Source organism: Gopherus flavomarginatus, chromosome 5 (assembly GCF_025201925.1).
Source record: "Gopherus flavomarginatus isolate rGopFla2 chromosome 5, rGopFla2.mat.asm, whole genome shotgun sequence".
NCBI classification, from domain to species: Eukaryota; Metazoa; Chordata; order Testudines; family Testudinidae; genus Gopherus; species Gopherus flavomarginatus.
Window position 1 is genome coordinate 101,984,109 of NC_066621.1, and position 25,993 is coordinate 102,010,101.

General features: G+C 47.5%; 1 protein-coding gene across 15 annotated transcripts in view; it reads right to left on the bottom strand.

The window, feature by feature from the left end:
• The window catches only part of RYR3 (ryanodine receptor 3), a 630,986-nt gene that overhangs the window by 229,000 nt on the left and 375,993 nt on the right, over positions 1-25,993 (bottom strand). For all 15 annotated transcript variants that reach the window (XM_050954773.1, XM_050954774.1, XM_050954771.1 and 12 more), the window contains 3 exons: positions 14,551-14,771; positions 2,296-2,386; positions 331-471 (listed from right to left, as the gene is read on the bottom strand). In XM_050954773.1, the coding sequence (XP_050810730.1) occupies positions 331-471; positions 2,296-2,386; positions 14,551-14,771 (453 nt within the window). The remainder of the gene's footprint in view (positions 1-330; positions 472-2,295; positions 2,387-14,550; positions 14,772-25,993) is intronic.

Here is a 25,993-nt window from a genome sequence, read left to right on the forward strand (position 1 = left end):
AAATAATAATAATAATAATAATAATAATAATAGGAGGAAGAGTTTGTGATGGAGAGAAATTTACTTAAATACAGGGATATTGCTATACTGAACTAAAATGCCTCTAGGCCTATGTTTGTCTGAATAGAGCCCTTGGTGATTAAGCATTCATTTTAGAGGTGGGTGATCAGGCATTCAGTCACATATTAATTTGATGAGAAGCATTCATTGTCAATATCTACTGTATTAAATGAAAGCAGAGTTAAAACAAGCACTTTTTGTAGTTTGCACCACCATTATAATTATGCTATCACGGCTATTACAATCTTTAATGTGATAGATCATCATTACCTTATGAGAGAGGGAATCAAAAATTCCCCAGAAAAGTTTCTCAGTTAAATGTAACTCTTCTTCTACTGCAATTCCATAACTCCCCAGTCCAGAAGGTAGACAGTAATATTTCCAGCATTGTTCATAATGATTTGTTAGAAGCTATATAGATCAAAAGAAAATACAATTATGTAAAATCTGTCAATATTTCTTATGAATACTAAAACAAATTGGTTAGTGAGGAGTTGAACCATTGCCATTTACTAGAAAGAATGAGAACTCCTTAAGTGTGTGTTACAGGCATTTTACTGCTAGAATCTAATGGCAATTCACCTTTTTTGCTAGAGCAGTTGGGGCCTGTCCTTTTGAAGTAGGAGTATCCGAGACCCAGGGCCGGCTCTAGCAATTTCGCAGCCCCAAGCACAGTGGCATGCCGCGGGGGGCGCTCTGCTGCTCTCCGGTCCTGTGGCTCCGGTGGACCTCCCGCAGACGTGCCTGTGGGAGCTCCACCGGAGCCGCCTGCTGCCCTCCCGGAAACCGGCGGGGCACCCCCTGCGGCATGCCTCCCCAAGCACGCGCTTGGCGTGCTGTGGCCTGGAGCCGGCCCTGCTGAGATCTATTCTGGCAGTTGCTGTACAGTTCTGAATATCTGTGGTTAGCAGCACGGTGACAAATAGTTCCTAGATTTGTTACAGTGCATAGCTCAAATAAAAAAATATAAAGGGTGTTAATTAATTAAAATTTCAGAGGGAAAATAAAGGAATTGTATGAGAGTGGATTTTGGCACAGGGGTCTCCTTTCATCTAAATACACATGAGTCTTCCTTCTGGTTATTTAGATAAGTTCAACAACTGCAAGAAAAACACATCGGTGGCCTCAATTTAATTCAAAGCAGACATCAGAAAACATTGCAAAACTGTCCACAATTATAATTTTCCATTACTAGGCATTTCTGATCAGCTTTGGAAGAGTCCATGGAACAGCAATTGCACTGAAAGTATGTAATACACTGTCTGGTAGGCTAGCATGCATGATTAGTACTGCCCTCTATGGGAAGGGCTATATCAGAACCTGATCTCAAGCACTTATTAGTAGGGCTGGTCAAAACCCAGAAAGTTCCATTGCATGGGAAATTCTGAAATAAAAAAAAAAAATAAAAATATTACATGTCTGAACAAAACCTTAAAAATTTCAAAGGTTTCTACAGAGTGGGAATTCTGAAATTTCATTTATGAAAAAAATCAAAACAATGTTTCATTTTGATTTTTCTAAACAAACTGATGACGCTCCCTGAACTGCTTGGAAACTCCACAGCCTTGCTTCTAGGCTCCCTGGTTTCCAACAGAAGATTTGACAAAATTGACAGGTTCCCTTGGTGCATGTCAATTTCATTTAATTGGCATTTTCTAAGAGAAAATGCTCCACTGGAAAATTTGTAACCAGTTCTACTTCCTAATTTTGTGATGGTTTCATTCCATTCTCTAGTGGTAGGGAGAAAAAGGAGGTTATTAAGGCCTGCAATTGTAGGTAGCTCAAAAATGCTCCTTTAAGTCAAATAATTTTTTCTACAGCACTATATTGTGAGTCCTATTCTCTATATCACATGCACACACTTTAACCAAACACATTGTTGGTGTATGTATTCTATGCAGACTTATTAAAAATTATGTAGGGAGAAGTAATGCCTAGATTTAAACTACTACTTTCAATATCACACTTACGTAGCAATGGAAAAGGTGACTGTTTATTGAGCAAAGTCACACAACCAACATATACTATGCTGTTCTCACAAGGGAAACACTTGACAATGTACTTGTTTGTCATATTTAATAAAATGTTATCACGATACAAATAATTTCACAGAGGTTAGGATCCTTTTAATGTTGTTACCACCCTGCCCAAAAAACCCAAAAACCATGGTGATGGCAGGTGTTCTGGAGTATATTTTCTGTTGAATGCACATGTAATAATTAGAGCAATACTTACCTTGAGTGGCATTTTACAGTATTCATTAAGTAAGGGCACATCAAAAACTAGTCGTCGTAATAGTTGCTGTAGCATAGAAGGACGTAAATGGCTGTAATTTAAAAAGAAATTAACCATTAAATAATATACATATATTTCAATGAAATTACAATTCCAATTGGAAAAGATGGTTACTCACCTTTGTAACTGTTGTTCTTCAAGATGTGTTGCTCATCCATTCCAATTAGGTGTGAGCGCGCCGCGTGCATGATTGTCGCAAGATTTTTACCCTAGCAACACCTGGTGGGTCAGCTGAGGTGCCCCTTGGAGTGGTGCCCTCATGGCGCCGGATATATGCCCCTGCCGACCCAGTGCCCCCTCAGTTCCTTCTTGCCGGCTACTCCGACAGAGGGGAAGGAGGACAGGTTTGGAATGGATATGAGCAACACATCTCGAAGAACAACAGTTACAAAAGTGAGTAACCATCTTTTCTTCTTCAGGTGCTTGCTCATATCGATTCCAATCAGGTGACTCCCAAATCTTACCTAAGAGGTGGGGTTGGAGTGAGATGTTGCAGAGTGAAGGACCACTGAACCAAATGCAGCATCACTCCTGGACTGGTGCACTATTGCATAGTGGGAAGCGAAGATATGTACTCATCACCAAGTTGCTGCCCTACAGATCTCCTGTATGGGCACATGAGCCGGGAAGGCGGAGGACGAAGCTTGAGCCCTAGTAGAGTGGGCAGTAAGGTGTGTAGTTGGGACACCAGCCAAGTTATAGCACGCACAGATGCTTGATGTAATCCACGATGAGATGCACTGTGTGGAGACCGGGAAGCCCTTCATCTGGTCTGACACCACTACAAAAAGCTGGGTCGTCCTCCTAAAGGGCTTTGTTCGTTCGATGTAAAAGGCAAGGGCCCTGTGAACGTCTAGGGAAGGCAGCTGTTCTCATCAAGAAGAGTGCGGCTTCAGGTAGAAGACTGGAAGGCAGATGTCTTGGTTGAGATGTCAAGTATCAGAGGGGTAGCCGTGTTAGTCTGGATCTGTAAAAGCAGCAAAGAATCCTGTGGCACCTTATAGACTAACAGACGTTTTGGAGCTTGAGCTTTCGTGGGTGAATACCCACTTCCTCAGATGCATGTAATGGAAATTTCCAGGGGCAGGTATATATATGCTAGCAAGCAAGCTAGAGATATCGAGGTCAGTTCAATCAGGGAGGATGAGGCCCTGTTCTAGCAGTTGAGGTGTGAAAACCAAGAGAGGAGAAACTGGTTCTGTAATTGGCAAGCCATTCACAGTCTTTGTTCAATCCTGAGCTGATGGTGTCAAATTTGCAGATGAACTGAAGCTCAGCAGTTTCTCTTTGAAGTCTGGTCCTGAAGTTTTTTTGCTGCAGGATGGCCACCTTAAGGTCTGCTATAGTGTGGCCAGGGAGGTTGAAGTGCTCTCCTACAGGTTTTTGTATATTGCCATTCCTAATGTCTGATTTGTGTCCATTTATCCTTTTCCGTAGAGACTGTCCAGTTTGGCCGATGTACATAGCAGAGGGGCATTGCTGGCATATGATGGCGTATATTACATTGGTGGATGTGCAGGTGAATGAACCAGTGATGGTGTGGCTGATCTGGTTAGGTCCTGTGATGGTGTCGCTGGTGTAGATATGTGGGCAGAGTTGGCATCGAGGTTTGTTGCATGGATTGGTTCCTGAGCTAGAGTTATTATGGTGCGGTGTGCAGTTACTGGTGAGAATATGTTTCAGGTTGGCAGGTTGTCTGTGGGCAAGGACTGGCCTGCCACCCAAGGCCTGTGAAAGTGTGGGATCATTGTCCAGGATGGGTTGTAGATCCTTGATGATGCGTTGGAGGGGTTTTAGTTGGGGGCTGTATGTGATGGCCAGTGGAGTCCTGTTGGTTTCTTTCTTGGGTTTGTCTTGCAGTAGGAGGCTTCTGGGTACACGTCTGGCTCCGTTGATCTGTTTCCTTATTTCCTCGTGCGGGTATTGTAGTTTTGAGAATGCTTGGTGGAGATTTTGTAGGTGTTGGTCTCTGTCTGAGGGGTTAGAGCAGATGCGGTTGTACCTCAGTGCTTGGCTGTAGACAATGGATTGTGTGATGTGCCCGGGATGGAAGCTGGAGGCATGAAGGTAGGCATAGCGGTCGGTAGGTTTTCGATATAGGGTGGTGTTAATGTGACCATCACTTATTTGCACCGTGGTGTCAAGAAAGTGGACCTCCCGTGTAGATTGGTCCAGGCTGAGGCTGATGGTGGGGTGGAAGCTGTTGAAATCATGGTGGAATTTTTCCAGAGTCTCCTTCCCATGGGTCCAGATGATGAAGATGTCATCAATGTAGCGTAGGTAGAGAAGGGGCGTGAGTGGACGAGAGCTGAGGAAGCGTTGTTCCAGGTCAGCCATAAAGATATTGGCATATTGTGGGGCCATGCGGGTGCCCATAGCAGTGCCACTGATCTGGAGATATATATTGTCATCAAATTTGAAATAGTTGTGTGTAAGTATAAAGGCACAGAGCTCAGCAGCCAGTTGTGCTGTGGCATCATCAGGGATAGTGTTCCTGACAGCTTGTATTCCATCTGTGTGTGGGATGTTTGTGTAGAGAGCCTCTACATCCATGGTGGCTAGGATGGTGTTTTCTGGGAGGTCACCAATGCATTGTAGTTTCCTCAGGAAATCAGTGGTGTCACGGAGATAGCTGGGAGTGCTGGTGGCATAGGGTCTGAGTAGAGAGTCCATATATCCAGACAGTCCTTCAGTGAGAGTGCCAATGCCCGAGATGACGGGGCGTCCAGGATTTCCGGGTTTGTGGATCTTGGGTAGTAGATAGAATAACCCTGGTTGGGGCTCTAGGGGTATGTTGATTTCTTCTGGTGTTAGTGTAGCGAGTGTCCTGAGTAGATGCTGTAGCTTCTTAGTGTATTCCTGAGTGGGATCTGAGGGAAGTGGCCTGTAGAATTTGGTATTGGAGAGTTGTCTGGCTGCCTCCTTTTGGTAGTCAGACCTGTCCATGATGACAACGGCACCTCCTTTATCAGCCTCTTTGATGATAATGTCAGGGTGGTTTCTGAGGCTGTGGATGGCATTGCGTTCTGCACGACTTAGGTTTTGAGGCAAGCGATGTTGTTGTTCCACGATTTCTGCCTGTGCACGCCGGCGGAAGCATTTAATGTATAGGTCTAGGCTGTCATTTCGACCCTCAGGAGGAGTCCATGTGGAGCTCTTCTTCTTGTGCTGTTGGTGGGAGGGCACCTGTATATCAGTGCACTGTTCAGTGTTGTCCTGGAAGTATTCTTTGAGTCGGAGACGGCAAAAGTAGCTTCCAGATCGCCACAGAACTGTATCATGTTGGTGGGAGTGGCAGGGCAGAAAGAGAGTCCCCGAGATAGGACAGACTTTTCTTCTGGGCTGAGTGTGTAGTTGGATAGATTGACGATATTGCTGGGTGGGTTAGGGGTACCACGGTTGTGGCCCCATGTGGCAGGTAGGAGTTTAGACAGCTTACAGTCCTTTTTCCTTTGTAGAGAGGTGAAGTGAGTAATGTAGATCTCCTGTCTTATTCTAGTGAAGTCCGTATGTATAGAAGTTTGGTTATTAATGAGAGTCTCCAGGTTGGAGAGCTCTTTTTTGATGTTTTCCTGTTTGCTCTATAGGATGCTGATCAGGTGGTTCCTCAGTTTTTTTGATAGAGTATGGCATAATCTCTCACTGTGGTCTGTGTAGTATGTAGATAGCAGTGGATTTTTTACCTTTAGTCCATTTGGTATGATGTCCATCCGTTTGCATTTAGAAAGGAAGATGATATCTGTCTGTATTTGTGCAAGTTTCTTCATGAGGTTGATGGATTTCCACTCCATACGGCTAAATGCAGTGCCTTGCATGGTGTCAAGTATCAGAGGGGTAGCCATGTTAGTCTGGATCTGTAAAAGCAGCAAAGAATCCTGTGGCACCTTATAGACTAACAGACTTTTTGGAGCATGAGCTTTCGTGGGTGAATACGTGGAACAACAACATCGCTTGCCTCACAACCTAAGTCGTGCAGAATGCAATGCCATCCACAGCCTCAGAAACCACCCTGACATTATCATCAAAGAGGCTGATAAAGGAGGTGCCGTTGTCATCATGGACAGGTCTGACTACCAAAAGGAGGCAGCCAGACAACTCTCCAATACCAAATTCTACAGGCCACTTCCCTCAGATCCCACTGAGGAATACACTAAGAAACTACAGCGTCTACTCAGGACACTCGCTACACTAACACCAGAAGAAATCAACATACCCCTAGAGCCCCAACCAGGGTTATTCTATCTACTACCCAAGATCCACAAACCCGGAAATCCTGGACGCCCCATCATCTCGGGCATTGGCACTCTCACTGAAGGACTGTCTGGATATATGGACTCTCTACTCAGACCCTATGCCACCAGCACTCCCAGCTATCTCCGTGACACCACTGATTTCCTGAGGAAACTACAATGCATTGGTGACCTCCCAGAAAACACCATCCTAGCCACCATGGATGTAGAGGCTCTCTACACAAACATCCCACACACAGATGGAATACAAGCTGTCAGGAACACTATCCCTGATGATGCCACAGCACAACTGGCTGCTGAGCTCTGTGCCTTTATACTTACACACAACTATTTCAAATTTGATGACAATATATATCTCCAGATCAGTGGCACTGCTATGGGCACCCACATGGCCCCACAATATGCCAATATCTTTATGGCCGACCTGGAACAACGCTTCCTCAGCTCTCGTCCACTCACGCCCCTTCTCTACCTACGCTACATTGATGACATCTTCATCATCTGGACCCATGGGAAGGAGACTCTGGAAAAATTCCACCATGATTTCAACAGCTTCCACCCCACCATCAGCCTCAGCCTGGACCAATCTACACGGGAGGTCCACTTTCTTGACACCACGGTGCAAATAAGTGATGGTCACATTAACACCACCCTATATCGAAAACCTACCGACCGCTATGCCTACCTTCATGCCTCCAGCTTCCATCCCGGGCACATCACACAATCCATTGTCTACAGCCAAGCACTGAGGTACAACCGCATCTGCTCTAACCCCTCAGACAGAGACCAACACCTACAAAATCTCCACCAAGCATTCTCAAAACTACAATACCCGCACGAGGAAATAAGGAAACAGATCAACGGAGCCAGACGTGTACCCAGAAGCCTCCTACTGCAAGACAAACCCAAGAAAGAAACCAACAGGACTCCACTGGCCATCACATACAGCCCCCAACTAAAACCCCTCCAACGCATCATCAAGGATCTACAACCCATCCTGGACAATGATCCCACACTTTCACAGGCCTTGGGTGGCAGGCCAGTCCTTGCCCACAGACAACCTGCCAACCTGAAACATATTCTCACCAGTAACTGCACATCGCACCATAATAACTCTAGCTCAGGAACCAATCCATGCAACAAACCTCGATGCCAACTCTGCCCACATATCTACACCAGCGACACCATCACAGGACCTAACCAGATCAGCCACACCATCACTGGTTCATTCACCTGCACATCCACCAATGTAATATACGCCATCATATGCCAGCAATGCCCCTCTGCTATGTACATCGGCCAAACTGGACAGTCTCTACGGAAAAGGATAAATGGACACAAATCAGACATTAGGAATGGCAATATACAAAAACCTGTAGGAGAGCACTTCAACCTCCCTGGCCACACTATAGCAGACCTTAAGGTGGCCATCCTGCAGCAAAAAAACTTCAGGACCAGACTTCAAAGAGAAACTGCTGAGCTTCAGTTCATCTGCAAATTTGACACCATCAGCTCAGGATTGAACAAAGACTGTGAATGGCTTGCCAATTACAGAACCAGTTTCTCCTCTCTTGGTTTTCACACCTCAACTGCTAGAACAGGGCCTCATCCTCCCTGATTGAACTGACCTCGTTATCTCTAGCTTGCTTGCTAGCATATATATACCTGCCCCTGGAAATTTCCATTACATGCATCTGAGGAAGTGGGTATTCACCCACGAAAGCTCATGCTCCAAAACGTCTGTTAGTCTCTAAGGTGCCACAGGATTCTTTGCTGCTTTGGTTGAGATGGAAGGCAGACACCACCTTAGAAAGGAAGGCAGGGTGTGGTCGCAGCTGAACCTTGTCCTTATGAAACACCATATACTGTGGGTCCGACATGAGGGCTCGAACTTCCAACATGTGTCTCACCGAAGTGATAGCGACGAGAAAAGCTGTTTTCCAGGAAAGGTACAGAAGCGAGCAAGTGGCCATTGGCTTGAACGGAGCACACATGAGCCTAGATAGGACCAGGTTGAGGTCCCACGTAGGGGCTGGATGCCGAATTTGCAGGTACAGACGTTCCAATCCCTTGAGGAGCCTGTTGACCATGGGATTGGAGAAAACCAAGTGCCCATTTTTGCCCAGGTGAAAGGCTGAAATTGCTGCTAGGTGTACTCTGATGGATGAAACTGCTAGGCCTTGCTGTTTCAAGGACAGGAGATAATCTAGGATAGTAGGTACTGGCACCTCCAGAGGGGCAGTACTGCTCAGGGCACACTAGCAGGAGAAACACTTCCATTTAGCTAGATATGTGGACCTGGAAGAAGGCTTTCTGCTACCCAAGAGTACGTGCTGCACCGAGAGGGAGCAATGCAGCTCAGATTGAGTTAGTCATGCAGCATCCACACTGTGAGATGGAAGGATTGCAGGTCTGGATGACACTGTTGGTCATGCTCCTGAGTGATCAAGTCTGGCCACAACGGGAATGGAATTAGTGTGGTCACCGACAGATCGAGGAGAGTGGTGTACCAATGTTGCCTGGGCCACACAGGGGCGATCAAGATTAAGTGGGCCTTGTCTCTTTGAAGTTTGAGAAGGACCTTGTGGACCAATGGGAATGGAGGAAAGGCATAGAGCAGATGGTCCTTCCACGGCATCAGGAACGCGTCTGATAGGGAGCCCGGGAAGCGCCCCTGGAGAGAGCAGAACATCTGACACTTCCGATTCTTGCGAGAGATGAAAAGGTCTATGTGGGGAAACCCCCACTTCCAGAAAACAGAATGGATAACGTCTGGGTGAATCGACCACTCGTGAGCCAGGAAGGACCTGCTGAGGCAATCTGCCAAGGTGTTTTGGACTCCTGGGAGAAACGACGCCACCAGGTCAATCAAGTGGGCTATGCAAAATTCCCACAGGCAAGTGGCTTTGTGACAGAGGGGGGATGATCACGCTCCTCCTTGCTTGTTGATGTAAAACATGGCTGTTGTGTTGTCTGTGAAGACTGCGACACAATGGCCCTGAAGGTGTTGGTGGAACATCAGGCATGCCAGGCGCACTGCTCTCAGTTCCCATATGTTGATGTGCAGAGTTATCTCTTGTGTGGACCAAAGGTCCTGTGTGCGAAAGTCCGCAAGGTGAGTGCCTCAGCCCAGAGATGATACAGCCGTGGTTAGGACTAGGGAGGGCTGTGGGGCATGGAATGGCATCCCCCCGCACACAAAGTTGGGGTTCAGCCATCAAGTCAGGGAGGTTAAGACTTCCATCAGTACTGTGAGCACTGTGTCTAGATTGTCTCGGCCTGGACGGTAGACTGATGAGAGCCAGGTCTGAAGTGGACGGAGGCGTAATCTGGTATGTCTGGTCACGAAGGTGCAAGACACCATGTGTCCCAGTAGACCGAGGCATGTGCGGGCTGTCGAGGTCAGGAAGCTTCAGAGGCCATGGATAATGCTCGCCATGGACTGGTAGTGGGCATGCGGTAGGCACGCCTGGGCAAGATTTGAATCCAGGACTCCTCCGATGAAGTCTGTTCTCTGGGTTGGCTGCAAAGTGGACTTTTCGACAGTAAACAGCAAAACCAGCTGTCTGAACAAGCGCATGGTGAACTGAACATGGGATTGCACCTGGGCCTCGGATTGACCCCAAATGAGCCAGTTGTTGAGGTATGGATACCTGCAGCCACAAGTTATGGTGTATAGCTACACCTCAGGCTAGAGTCCTTGCCGCTGAGTCTGCCGCATCTATCGAAGCCTGCAAGGATGTCCTGGCTATTTTCTTGCCCTCCTCTAGCAAGGCCCCGAACTCCTCCCTGGATTCCTGAGGAACCAGCTCTTTGAACTTCCCCATCGAGTGCCAGGTATTATAATTATAATGACTCAAGAGGGCCTCCTGGTTAGCCACCCTAAGTTGTAGGCCACCAGTCGAATAGATCTTGCGCCCAAAGAAATCCAGGCATCTAGTGTCCTTGGATTTAGGAGCGGGAGCTTGTTGACCGTGTCTTTCCCTCTCATTAACAGACTGTACAACAAGGGAGCACGGTTGGGGGTGAATGTACAAGTACTCAGTCTTTGGAGGGGACCAAGTACTTCCTCTCCTCTCTTTTGGCAGAGGAAGGAATAGACACCGGAGACTGCCAGATTGTATTGGCATTAGCCTGGATTGTCCGAATAAAGGGCAAGGCTATATGTGTGGGGGCATCAGCAGATAAAATGTCCACTACCAGATCCTCGACCTCCATCACCTCGAGGTTCATGTTCTGTGCCACCTACAAAGCAAATCTTGGTGTGCATAGAGGTCTATAGGTGGTGGGCCAGAGGAGGAGTGCCCACCACCTCCTCGTCAGGGGAGGACGAGGAGGATACACCCAGGACTAAAGGGTCCTGGGGCAAGTCCTGCTAGGGGGAGGGGTCTGGCTGCGCTAGGTCCTCCATGCTAGGGGCATGGGCCTGAGCTGATGGTAGGGCCATCACCTCCAAACCCCCTGGGAGGGTGACTGACACTGGCTTCCAGGACCTGAGGTTCTGAGAGGGCAGAACAGGAAGCTCCTGATGGGACACCTTGGGCCTGATGGTATACCCAAAGGGTCCAAAAGGACCATTGCGGGGGTCCCTGAGCAGGATCCTGCCCATCATCATGCCATTGCCTAGTGCATTTGGGGGGAGGGATACCTCAGTGGTTTGAGCATTGGCCTGCTAAACCCAGGGTTGTGAGTTCAGTCCTTGAGGGGGCTATTTAGGGAACGGGGTTAAAAAAAACAGTTGGGGATTTGTTCTGCTTTGAGCAGGGGTTTGGACTAGATGATCTCCTGAGGTCCCTTCCAACTCTGATATTCTATGATTCTATGATTGTCATGCTTTGTTGGCCTGCGCCATGAGGACACAGATCGGTGCCACGATCTCAAGCGGTACTGCGATCTGGACTGGGACCAATGGTCATATCGGTGCCAGGAAGCAGATCTGAGTGCAGCAGTGCCAAGGACGACTTGAGGAGACCAGTGCCGGGAGCTGGACTAATACCAATCATATTGGGAAGGAGATCTTCTTGAGGTGGAGCAGCGCTGCGAATACGACCAGCGCCGAGATGGTGATAGGTGCCGGGAGTGCGAGTAGTGCCGTGGAGGAGACCAGCGCCTGGATCGGGATGGTCACCTGGACTGGCACCGAGATCGGTGCCAATCCTTCTCGCTCTGCAATGGAGGACACATCATGGAGTGCTTCCCTATTGATGGAACAGTCCACACCGGCAGTACTTAAGTTTGTGATGGTCCTGGCTCGGAGAGCGCAATCAGGTCGCAAGCAGTGGAGAAAATCTCCGGGGTGGAAGGTAGACCGAGCTCGACCATGGTGTGCACCAGGGAGCTTATGTGCACTGCATTCAATGGCGCTTGCGGCACTGGAATCAACGGTGCCAGAGTTGGGGCCTTCGCGGGGCGGTCTGGCAAGGGATGCTGTTCCAAGGGGCGCACAGGCAGTGCCAGCAACTCTACAGGAGCAGCAGGTTGCTTGTGCTGCTTCCCTGGCTCCCGGAGACAGCGAGCGATGCCATGCTGGTAACGGTGCTAGAGACAACCAGTGTTGGGAGTCTTTGCTGGTGCCAGGTCGATCCAGTGCCGGAAGTGCACTTCGGACCAATGGCGCTGGGTCTCAGTGTGGGGCAGAGGGTGTCGGGCTAAGTGCTGCTTCCATGAGGAGCTGCTTCAAACAAAAGTCCCACTCCCTTTTCATCCAAGGCTTGAATGCTTTACAAATGCGGCACTTATCTGATTGATGGGATTCCTCCAGGTACTTCAGACAGGAGTCATGGGGGTCTCCCGTAGGCATCGGCTTGAGGCAGGCTGATCAGGGTTTGAAGTTCAGAAACCTAGGCATGGGCCCTGTACCAGGAAGGACGGAAGGGGAGAAGCCCCTCACCTCCAATTACTATATACACTAACTACATTATTAACTATATTATTACTATATTATTAACTACAACTAGAAACTACTAACAACTACACTATAACAACTATCTACAGGTATAAATGAGCAAAGAGCTAGGGAAGCAGAGATCAGCTATGCCGTGCTCCACAGTTCCAACGATCGTCACAGGCAGTAAGAAGGAACTGAGGGGGCACTGGTCAGCAGGGATATATATCCGGTGCCTCAACAGACCCACCGAGTGATGCTAAGGTAAAACTCTTCTGACAATCGTGCACGCGGCGCATGCACACCTAATTGGAATTGATATGACCAAGCGCTCGAAGATGAATTCAAGTTACTCAGTGAAGGTGGTCAGTAAAACAAGGGATCTCACTGTGCCTGGTCCATGCATGGGAGGATATAATGTGGAAAAATACACTACTTCCACCCTCCCTCTCTTATGCACTGTGTAGGGTCCAGGCATAATCTTGCACAACGGACAGAGCTGCATTTTTCAGAGTACTTCAAGGGGGATGAAAATGGCTACAGTGGAAAAGCTGCTAAACGAAATGAATAGAAGCATGAGGTATGAAACTACAGGGATATGAAATAGTATTCCAGTGAAAGTGGTGGAAGCCATATGGATTGAAACTGCTCCGGGGAATGTGTTATAATTATTGGAAACAAACGTGAACTGGAAGTGAGATTGACTAAATGATCTAGTATATCTTTTTCATCTTTAATTTCAATGGACCAAATCCCAGAAATCAATTCACAGCCTGAGGAAACAGGCTGTTAGCTCAGGAAAATGCATCTTTAAAATCACAGGGATGAGGAGTAAACTTCATAGTCCCTACAGCTGAATACATAGTGCACAGGTAAGTTGCTACTGATGGTCCTAGGGAAAAGAAATGTGGCCTGCTGATTCTCACCCCTCCTCAGAGCTTTAGCTTTGTGGATCCATGTACAGTGTGGACCAAGTGCTAATGCCAAACTATACATATTTCATGTTCCAATATGGAGATCAGAGCTGGTTAAAAGAACAGGAAAACTGTTAATGGAAAAGATGGTATAATTTCCCCTCCCCTCATTTTTAGTGATATTTTGAAATATATCACAAATTTTCCCACTAGTTCTAGTGGTGAGTGAGGATTAAGCTGTGTGTTGTACAGGGCTAGCAAAGTTCCTCATGTGGGATCCCAGTTTTCTGGCTCTCATCTCTTAGTATGGAAATGTGACATTTCCACTGCATTTGAGGCCGTAAGTGGCAATGATTCTGAAAGTATACTGTTCTTGAGATCTCCACTGGCACTATATTTTCCAAATATTAGAACTATTGACTTTAATTTTTGCTAGTAAAGTCAGATTCTGAGATTGGGAGATGTATGTTTGCTGACATATAATACAATCACCTTAAAAATACAAGAGAAAAAGTGAGTGGATTTAATATTGACAAATGTACTTTCATTGATTCAAGGAGATTTTCATATTGTACTGGACAAAGCCTGAATATGCACAATTCATGTCAGTTTGAGAAGCTTCATCCACAATCAAATGGGCAGGAAGCCCTAGCTGTGTCCAAAGACCAATGTGTGGGGACATGGAGGAACATGCAGAAAGACACATTACTTCTGAATCAAACTTAGATTTCATGATATTTGAGCCTAAAAAGCTCTAAGGATAAATGGGAATAACCAGGGCTATATAGCCAATATTAAAAAAAAAATCACATCTGCTTAGAATTATGAAGCTATTTCTGCTAAATAATGGTTGGGTTTAAAACAAAATAATAATAAAAAGGGTTAAGCTATTCTGTACAACCCTGTGGTTTGCAGCAAAGGCAAATCATGTGGACAGTATGATCCTACAGTATAAAACCAACTGCTTAATATTTTCTTTCTTAAAAATATTTTTATCTTACTTTCAGATAATTTACTGCATTTCACAATAAACTACACTTCCATTTTATATGATACAAAGAGAATAAAATTACTGTATTACAATGTACATGCTCAGTTCAATACCTCGTACAAAAGAAAGCAATTTACAAATGTGTATCATACTCACTGGCATATAGCAAGCAAGCATTCTTCAATAGTATCTCTTTGTGCTTTTGTAAGGGACCGTCCCTTGGATAGTCTATATATTGTGTGAAGTGTTGAATCAATCAGAGAGGCATAATGCTCCGTTCCGGAAAAGAGGGGTGCACATCTTGTTAGTAATGGAAGCACAGATGAGCAAATATACCTATTTAGTGCAAGAGCTGCCTCTGTGGTGCTCAGGGATACCTGTATAAAAGTAGCATATAATTGTTAATCCCATCTGGAATTACATATTGTTAAGTAATAATGCTCTAAAAAAACACCACAATACATTTCCAAAAGTGTCTAGATATCAATTGTATTTAAATTGTGAATTTATCAGTTTAGTATGTTGGGCAATTTTAATGCCTAAAATATTCTTCAATTGTATTATTGTCTGTCAGTTTGAGAAAACTCCATCTTAGAGTGTTTAGGAAATACTAAAAATCAGGGGAAAAAAATAAGGCTCATCACTCAGACAACCTCCAAACAGTCACACATTTATGCTGGAGGGCAGTGTTAATGTCTGCCTGTACTCTGACCAGCAGTGGCTCCCTGCACAGGTAACACCTGTCAGAAGCAAAGATAATCTGTGGGGATGTACATGTAATGGCCGTTGCATGATCAGGACGATTGTGTGCAGTTCACATCCACTAAGCCCTGGACTGAACCCAAGAACATTCCTCCATAATTCTTGTTATGGTGAGTTTGCAGGGTAACTTTTAATGCCTTGATTTTGGGGCATTAAAATGTTACCTCTCACTCCCCATGGTGTTTAAGGGTTTTCTGAAGGTTGTCTGTGCTAGAATTTAGATCCAAAAGTATAGCTTTTAACTTTACCTAATATTAAATTCAAGTAAAGCTAAGACTTGACACTAACAAAAATAAAATAAAGGCACTCCATACTTGACCTGCTGAGGTCATAAATGGCAGTCCAAAGTATGTAACATAATACATGTAGCCTCAGATCTAAGGCCAGGTCTACATTATCCTTTAGGTTAACCAAACTTATGTCACTCAGGGATTTGAAAAACATCCCCCAAGAAACATTAATTTTGCTGGCATGAGCACTTGTGTGCACAGAGCCATGTCGGCGGGAGATGCTCTCCCGCTGATGTAGCTACCACCGCTCGTTGGAGGTGATTTAATTATGTCATCAGCACAGCATGGCTACATGTGTGATCTTACAGCAGCACAGCTGCATTGCTACAGCTGTGCCACTGTACACTTGCAAGTGTAGATATGGCCTTAGATACTACATTTATCCTAGACACCACAGACACCTTTAGATTAGATTAGATTACATAGATCAACTACTTTGGTATAAATGAGAACATCAGTCAAGACAGAAATTTAGAACTGGCGTTCAGTTTCTTTCTTTCTTATGTTTTAGCTCATAGTGCAATTTTAAGCATGAGTTAAAAGGTAGTTTATATGTATATAAAACTTTGATTATACATATATATACACCATACTATAGATCAATGTAGTTTATTACAAAGAAATATGTATGCACTTATACTCTATATAAGCATGTAAATAGATTACTTTGAACTTCTTTAGAAAGGAAAGAATTTTGTCTATAAATATAGATTTTAACATATTCCCTGAAAGTGAATTGTTAATTTGGGATATACTGTATGTATACATGGAATTACACAAAGGACTGTAATGGGGCCAAAAGTATTTGAATCTTTTATGCAATTGCAAAATATTTTTCCTACCCTGTGCTCACCAAAAGAATGCAATTCAGAGAAAAATATGAATAGCCATTTCTGCTGGTTAGCACACACTCTGTGGCAAGCTACTAGGTTTCAGCTGCAGTATAACTTCCACTCCACTACTGATATGAGTCAGTGCATTGATGGAAAATTCTTATCAGCCTTCGAGGCTTTTGTAGTTTTAGGCTGGAAAGAAAATTTCTAAAACTAAAACCATATGGTATTAAGAAATGTGTCCCTAGTTACAAGAAGCTTCAACTTTTAAGACTATAATTATTTTTCTGAAAAGCTAAACGCAACACATGGTACAGGTGTATGTATGAAACAAAGCTTTCCTGTAAGCTGAATAAAACGGTTACCCACCTTTTGGTAACTGTTCTTTGAGATGTGTTGTTCATGTCCATTCCAAGCAGGTGTGTGCGCGCCGCATGCAGGCCAGCCGCAAGATTTTCCCCTAGCAGCATCCATAGGGTCGGCCCTGGCACCCCCTGGAGTGGCACTACTACGGCGCCCTATAAAGGGTCCTGCCAACCCTTCACCCCCTCAGTTCCTTCTTGCTGGCACTCCGACAGAGGGGCAGGAAGGTGGGTATTGGAATGGACATGAACAACACATCTCGAAGAACAACAGTTACTAAAAGGCGGGTGTGCTGCCTCTTTGGCCGCCTGTTCTCTTTGGAAGGCTGCCAGTTTGATGCTTTCTTCCTTTTCTTTCAGCTCCATCTCTTTTTGTTTTATTTCTAGTTCCTGTTTGTGTTTTTCCATCTCTCGCCTGTGTTCAGCTTCTTTGAAGTGCTCTTCAGCCTCCATTTTTGTCTTGGTAGACATGGTTCCTGTTTTCTTGTGTTGGGGTGCCCTCCGGTGTTTCTTTTCTGAACTGCAGGTTCTCTGTTGCCTCCTGGAGTCTGCCTAGCAACAGTGCCTTTTTCCCCTTTCTCTCTCTAGCTAATGTTCAATGAAGGGAAACCAGAAAAACCACTTTATTTGCATGCATATAAGTGCTGGTACTTGCCTCCTAATGGGAGGGCTATTGCATGACAAAAGACCCTCAACAGTCTCTTAATGGCTTCTCGCTTAACATGCAAGCCACAAACTGCCAGAGAGAGCAGAGAAAAAAAAAATTCTCTTTGGTTCCCTTTTAAAACCAACTGTTTCTCTCTGCTAAAAAGCCCTTAGCAGAGAAAAGAAAAATATAATATTCCTACTGGCTTCTGGATTCTGTCTATATCCCACCAGCTGCCACTCATGTCATAACCTTATTCCCAGATCTGGACCTTAGCGTCCAAAATATGGGGGTTAGCATGAAAACCTCCAAGCTTAGCTACCAGCTTGGACCTGGTACTTGCTGCCACCACCCAAAAAATTAGAGTGTTTTGGGGCACTCTGGTCCCCCTGAAAAACCTTCCCTGGGGACCCCAAGACCCAAATCCCTTGAGTCTCACAACAAAGGGAAATAATCCTTTTTCCCTTCCCCCCTCCAGGTGCTCCTGGAGAGATACACAGACACAAGCTCTGTGAATCCAAACAGAGTGACTCCCCCTCTCTGTTCCCAGTCCTGGAACAAAAAGTACTTTCCTCTTCACCCAGAGGGAATGCAAAATCAGGCTAGCCACTTCAACACACACAGATCTCCCCTGATTTCTTCCTCCCACCAATTCCCTGGTGAGTACAGACTCAATTTCCCTGCAGCAAAGAAAAACTCCAACAGGTCTTAAAAGAAAGCTTTATATAAAAAAGAAAGAAAAAATACAAATAGTCTCTCTGTATTAAGATGACACAATACAGGGCAATTTCTTAAAAGAATATTGAATAAACAGCCTTATTCAAAAAGAATACAAATCAAAGCACTCCAGCACTTATATTCATGCAAATACCAAAGAAAAGAAACCATATAACTTACTATCTGATCTCTTTGTCCTTACACTTAGAAACAAGAGATTAGAAAACAGAACTACTTCTCCAAAGCTCAGAGAAAGCAGGCAGCCAGAAAACAAAGACCCCAGACACACAATTCCCTCCACCCAAAGTTGAAAAAATCCGGTTTCCTGATTGGTCCTCTGGTCAGGTGCTTTTGGTGAAAGAGACATTAACCCTTAGCTATCTGTTTATGACAGCGGGTAACTGTTTTTTCTTCTTCAAGTGGTTGTTCATGTCCATTCCAAGAAGGTGACTCACAAGCCTGAACCTAGGTGGTGGGGTCGGAGTTCACTGCTGACTGGAGTACTGCACGACCAAAGGCTGCATCATCCCTAGCCTGCGGCGTGATGGCATAGTGCAACGTGAACATGTGGATGGAGTACCAAGTGGCAGCTCTACAAATCTCCTGAGTCGGGATCTGAGCCAGGAATGCCGCAGAGGAGGCCTGCACCCTAGTGGAGTGGGCTGTGACCAGAGGGACAGGGGTCTTAGCTATGCGGTAGCATTCCTGGATGCAGATCGTGATCCATGAAGAGATTCGCTGAGAGGAGACCGGGAGCCCTTTCATCCTATCTGCCACTGCGATGAAGAGCTACGTCGAGCGTCTGAACGGCTTGGTACATTCGATGTAAAAGGCTAAGGCCCTGAGGACATCCAGGGAATGTAACCTCCGCTCCTCACTTGAAGAGTGTGGTTTCGGATAAAACGCCGAGAGAAAGATATCTTGTCTCATGTGGACCTGTGAGACGACCTGGGGGAGGAAGGCCGGCTGAGGTCTAAGATGGACCTTGTCCTTATAAAAGATAGTGTATGGGGGCTCGGATGTCAACGCCCTGAGCTCTGACACCCTCCTGGCCAAGGTGATCGCCACCAGGAAGGCGGTCTTATACAACAAGTACAACAGGGAGCACGAAGCCAGGGGCTCAAACGGAGGTCCCGAGAGGGCGGAGAGGACCAGATTCAGGTCCCATGCAGGAGCCGGCTGATGAACATGTGGAAATAGCCTGTCCATACCCTTGAGGAAACGTTCTACCAGCAGGCTCGCAAACACCGAGGTACCCCCCTTTCCCGGATGGAAAGCCAAGATGGCCACCAAGTGAACGCGAATCGAGCAGAGGGAGAGGCCCAGTTGTTTGAGGTGGAGCAAATAGTCTAGGATAATAGGGATTGTGACCCCCAGAAGATTGTGACCTCGCTGACCCATCCACATGGAGAAGCGCTTCCATTTGGCCAGGGAGGTGGCCCTGGTTGATGCTTTCCTACTACTGAGCAGAACTTGTCTGACCTGCTAGGAGCACTGCATCTCCACCGGGTTCAGCCATGGAGCATCCAGGCTGTGAGGTGGAGAGATTCCAGGTTTGGGTGGCAGAGGGAGCCCCAGTACTGTGTGGTCAGGTCCGGAAGCAGAGGCAGCGTCAGGGGAGCCTGAACGGACATGTGCAGGAGTGATGTGTACCAACGCTGGTGCAGCCATGCTGGAGCTATCAGGATTACCCGTGCGTGGTCCCTGTGGATCTTCAAAATCACCCTGTATATCAGGTGGAATTGGAGGAAAGGCGTAGAACAGACCGACCCCAAGACTGGACGAAGGCGTCCAACAGAGACCCCGGACTGCAGCCCAGGAGAGAGCAGAACCATCGGCACTTCCTGTTTTCTCTCGAGGCGAACAGGTCTAACTGGGGAAAGCCTCAGAGCTGGAAGATTGAGCGTACCATGTCCCATCGGAGGGACCACTCATGACCCCAGAACGAGCAGCTGAGGGTGTCCACCAGTCCGTTCTGCTCCCCCGGAAAGTAGAACGCTGTCAGGTGGGTAGCATTGTGGACGCAGAAATCCCACAATGCGAGGGCTTCCCTGCACAGGGGAGAGGAGCGTGCACCCCCCTGTTTGTTGATATAAAAGACTGCTTGTGTGTTGTCCGAGAGGACTGAAACACATCTGCCAGCCAGGTGGGACCAGAAGGTCAAGCAAGCCAGGTGGACCGCTCTCAGCTACCTGACATTGATATGCAACTTGAGGTCCTCCGGCGACCACAAGCCCTGTGTCCTGAGATTTCCCAGGTGCACTTCTCAACCCCGATTCAAGACATCCGTTACCAGAGAGAGGGAGGGCTGAGGGGCGGCGAAGGGGACGCCCATGCAAACTTTCTGCGGGTCGAGCCACCACCGTAGCGAACTCAGCACCAAGTAGGGAATGGACACCACTGAATCCAAGGGGTCCCTGGCTGGGCGGAATACTGTTGCTAACCAGGACTGTAGCGGGTGAAGCCGGAGTCTGGCATGGTTTACCACGTAGGTGCACGCCGACATGTGACCCAACAGCCAGAGGCAGATCCGCGCTGTGGTAATCGGGGCACGTTGCAGTCCGAGGATGAGCTCAGAAATCGCGTGGAACCTGGATTCTGGAAGGAACGCTCTGGCGTGGGTGGAGTCCAGAACCACCCCTATGAACTCTATTCATTGTGTAGGAGATAGATTGGACTTGGCTTTGTTCAAGAGGAGGTCGAGACTGAGAAAGGTCTGCCTGATGAACAACACCCGAGCCTCCACCTGCTCCTCGGTGTGGCTCTTTATGAGCCAATCATCCAGGTAGAGGAATACCTGGATGATCTGCCTGCGCACGAAGGCCGCCACAACTGCCATGCACTTCGTGAAGATCCTTGGGGCAGCTGACAGGCCAAATGGGAGCACCGTGAACTGCAGATGGGCGTCGGCCACGATGAACCTGAGGTACTGACGGTGTCAGGGAATTATGGCAATGTGGAAATAAGCGTCCTTTAAGTCAAGGGCGGCGTACCAATCTCCTGGATCCAGGGAGGGAATGATCGAGGACAGGGAGACCATACGGAACTTGAGCTTTCATACAAACTTGTTCAGTCGCCGCAAGTCCAGGATGGGTCTCAGTCCCCCTTTCGTCTTCGGTATTAGGAAATACCAGGAATAGAAGCCTTTGCCTCTGAGCTCTCGAGGGACTTCCTTCACCGCCCCTGCCTCCACGAGGGACTGCACTTCTTGAATTAGAAGTTGCTCATGAGATGGGTCCCTGAAGAGGGATGGGGAGAGGGGTTGGTGGGGCGGGAGGGAGGAAAACTGGATAGAATATCCCCTCTCTACCGTGCGGAGCACCTAGCTGTCTGACGTGATTTGGGACCAGGCACGGTAGAAGGGGGACAGACGTGACCCAAAGGTGGGGTAGAAGGATCCAGAGTCTCGATAGGTAGGTTGACCTTGACTGTACCATCAAACAGGGGGCCTAGGCCCCAATGACGGTCTTGATTGACCGGACGCCTGGCCGGAGGGGTGGCGTTGGTGACACCTCCTGCCATTTCTGCCCCGCCTGCGCCCTAGCTCCTGGCAAGTCTGAGGCTGGCAGGGGCAGGAGGCCACCTGCGGCCTAAACTGCCTGCGCTGGGTCGCAGGGGTATGCAAGCCCAGCGAGCGAAGCGTGGCCCTCGAGTCCTTTAGGCTATGGAGACGCTTGTCCGTTTTATCTGAAAACGGCATCTTCCCCTCGAAGGGGAGGTCCTGACTGGTCTGCTGGACCTCATAGGGAAGGCCTGAGACCTGGAGCCAGGCTCCCCGCCTCATGACCAGGCCCATGGCCAGAGTGCGCGAGGCTGAGTCTGTTGCATCTAGGGCTGCCTGGAGAGAGGCTCAAGAGCTCAGTTTCCCCTCCTCCACCAGGGCCGAAAACTCCGATCTTGAGTCCTGGGAGAGGAGCTCCGTAAATTTCGACATGGCTGAACATGTGTGATGACCATATCGGCTTACGATCGCCTGTTGGTTGGCAATACGGAGTTGTAGGCCTGCTGTAGAGTACACTTTTCTACCAAAGAGGTCGACTTTTTTGGTGTCCCTGTTCTTTGGTGTTGACCCCTGAAACCCTTGATACTCCCGTTGGTTGGCTGCGTCCACCACCAGGGAGTCCGGGGTGGGGAGTGAGTGTACAAGTGTTCATGCCCCTTAAAGGGGACGAAACAATGCCGTTCCGTTCTCTTGGCAGTAGGGGCCAGTGAGGCTGGCATCTGCCATAAGGTGTGGGACGTATCCGCTATGGTCTTGATTAATGGAAGAGCCACCCTGGATGGCCCTGAGAGAGCCAGGATGTCTACTACTGGATCCGCGTCCACCTCAATTTCCTCAGCCTGGATTGCGAGGCTCTAAGCTGCTCGCCTGAGCAGTTGTTGGAGGATCCGAGTGTCCTCCAGGGCCAGTGCTGCAGTCGTGCCCGAGACCACTTCGTCCAGGGAGGAAGACGAGGAAATTACTTGGATCGGCCCTTCCTCAGGTGTTTGCAGCCCTTCGGGGTCCTACGGCACAAGGTACTGTGGTTGCAGGGCCGGTTCCGATTCTAAATGCAGCACCGCGACTGGTACCGGGGTCGCCAGTGAGCGGCTTGGCATATCAGGCGGTTCCTGTTAAGCCCGAACTGTAGTCGCTGCCGGTGCCGCTGCTTGGCTAGGGGGTGCTGAACTTGAATATGGCACACCCCTGCCCAGCGACGGTGCTGGTGGAGTACGCAACTGCGCCAGGGCCACCAACGCCGAGGAGACTGAGGCCGACCTTGATCGAGGACCAAACGCCTGACCTACCAACTGGTGGTAGGCCCAGGGAGTCCAAAATGGCCACTGTGAGGGCGGATGCCATTGCTGCTGCCACTGTAGGTAACACTGGTGGCTCACCCCCGAAACCGATCTCCTGCTCTGCGACCGGCTGGAGCGGTAGGAGTCTATCTCTGAGTCTGAAGTCTCCGAGTAAGAGGACCTGGAGGGAGCAGCACCCCGTGCCATTGGAGAGCAATGCTGAGGCAGCGGAGAGCCTCCTATCTGGTCCGGTGCTGCCCTAGTGGTGCAGGGCAGGGAGGGAAGTGACAGCATGGCCAGCTTGCCCCTCGATTGTACTGGGGGACGGGCCGTGGTAGGCAACTCCCTACTACGGTGCAGGGAGGCTGGCGCCTGGAGTCCCATCAAGTCTGAGGCCGCCTCGAATGCCTCTGGTGTCGAGAGGAGGCGCAAGTCTCCGCTGAGATCCGGGGATCTAGGCCGGTCCAGACTCGACCACTCTCTCTGCGGTGCGGGAGTCGATGGAGCAGCCGAGGGCTGTAGCCCAGCCTGTCTGCATGCACCCGCGGACAGCGTCGGCCTCTGGGGGTCCTGGTAAGGTAACCATTCCCTCATTGGCTTCCTCTTCCTAGCGGGCACCAGAGACGGTGAGTGGTGCCGCACTGTGGCCAACTTCCTATGACACCGTTCGGTGCTGGGTTTTAGAAGACTTGGGCTGGGCCCTAAGTTCTGATGCCAGTGCCGGGGCGCTCCGCACTGAGGAAGACGTGCTGGGCACTGCCTCGGCCGGTTCCGGGCCCGAGTGTGGCCGCAGGGCAGCCTCCATCAAGAGGACGCTAAGTCTTTGAGCTCTGTCTTTGAGAATTCTCTGGCGGAAGCCCCTGCAGATAGAGCACCGGTCCTTTTGGTGGCTCTCTCCGAGGCACCTCAAACAAGCAGAGTGCAGGTCACTCTTAGGCATGAATTTCCCGCAGTCCTTGCAGAGTTTAAAGCCGGGGACCCGGGCATGCCCCAACGGATGACGAAATGTGGATGGGGAACCCCCCAACTACCAAGAACTATATACAAATGACCTAAGTAAACTAACTATATACTAACTATTGTGACAAAGTTCCTCCTCTACCTTGGTGGGTCCTACGCTTATTGGCAGATTTGCTCACCTCAGTGATCTTCCCCACAGTCTGGATCAACTCCTTCTGTGTCTGATCAGGAGTTGGGAGGTTTGGGGGGAACCCAGGCTCGTTCTCTACTCCAGGTTCCAGCCCAGGGCCCTGTGCATTGCAGCTGTCTAGAGTGCCTCTTGTAACAGCTGCATGACAGCTACAACTCCCTGGGCTACTTCCTCATGGCCTCCTCCAAACATCTTCTTTATCCTCACCACAGGACCTTCCTCCTGGTGTCTGATAACGCTTGTACTCCTTAGTCCTCCAGCAGCACACCCTCTCACTCTCAGCTTCTTGTGCCTCTTGCTTCCAGTTCCTCATACGCACTTCCTCTCCTCTGGCTCCTCCTCGCCTGACTGGAGTGAGCTCCTTTTTAAACCCAGGTGCCCTGATCAGCCTGCCTTGATTGGCTGCAGGTGTTCTAATCAGCCTGTCTGCCTTAATTGGTTCTAGCAGGTTCCTGATTACTCTAGTGCAGCCCCTGCTCTGGTCACTCAGGGAACAGAAAACTACTCATCCAGTGACCAGTATATTTGCCCTCTACCAGACTCCTGTACCCCACTGGTTTGGGTCTGTCACACTATATACACGGACTATACATGAGGATAGGACACTGCTAACTTGCTATGCGCAAGAGAAGTTCCAGCTAGCCGTCACCGGCGGTAAGAAGGAACTGAGGGGGTGGAGGGTCGGTGGGCCCCTTTATAGGGCGCCGTAGTGGCACCACTCCAGGGGGTTGCAGAAGTTGCTAGGGGAAAATCTTCCAGCTGGCACGCACGCGTCGTGCACACACTTGCTTGGAATGGACATGAACAACCACTCAGAGAAGAATTTACTTTTTTAAATCCATCCACAAATGGAAAAATATGCATTTGAGTCCAACATAGTAGCTAACATTATCTAAATATTAAAAACATTAAGATGAAGAGCCTTGAATATTTTTACTTTGTTTTTCTTACCTCTTTTTGGTACTGGCTACATTTTGACTTACTGATATGGAACCTCAGTTACAGGGCAATCCTTCAGCCCTTACTTGATCCTTACTCAAATGAACAGTCCTGTTGAAGCCAAGAGGTCTACTCATGTAAGAATTATTCATATGAGTAAGAGCTAGCAGAATCAGACCCCTAATTATACAAGCAGGAAGTTCTTTTAATTGTCATTAATTACCCAAAAAGAGTCAGCTATCAAGGCATTGTTATTAACATATGAAACAGAACTATGACCTACATCAGAAATTTAGCATCAAGAGCTCTGCTATTTTAATTACTGTAATACTGTCATTACTTGTAGTTTATACACTTGGATTTACTATCAAACTCTACACACTGTTTCAATTACACATATGTATTAACAGAAACTATCAAGATTTTGAAGTTTTTCAGCTAGTCCTTGAACCCATACTTTTCCCTCTGTTCTCTAGTTAGCTCATTCCTTTACCCAAGTATACATTTATCCAATTATACCAATATGCTAAATAAGAGGTTTTAGTTTATAAAAGTTTTAAATTATTTGCTAATATTTTTCTTGTATACCACACTTACATTTCTGGAGGTTTGAATTATTATTTAAAAAAATTATCAAGTGTAAAATCCTGGCCCCAACTACTACTGAAGTTGGGAGTTTTGCCATTGACTTCAATAGGGCTAGGATTTCACCCCAGGTATATGTACTTGTATTGCAAGAAGAACACTGGCTAATGCTTATACTTTTGCTGGAAAGACTAATAATGATAAGGAGAAAGCAGGGAAAATTTATACATTTATGTTTCAAGGTTGGGAGAATTCTTATAATCAGTTTAACCCTCAGTATAGTCCTAACAAAAACTATTTCATGCATTATAAACTAGCAGATATATAAATACAGATCTAGACTCTCTCTCTCTCTCTCTTTGAGTAGGCCTTGTCCTGATATTCTTAATTAGTTTTTACTCAGCCTTTATTAGTCTAACTGGGTGAACCATAAGAAAGAATTATCCATGAATATAATGGCAATTCTGGGTATCTTACTATTCTCTTCCCTCCTCAGTTATAGTTGCTTATGGGGATACAGAAATAAATCTTTATAT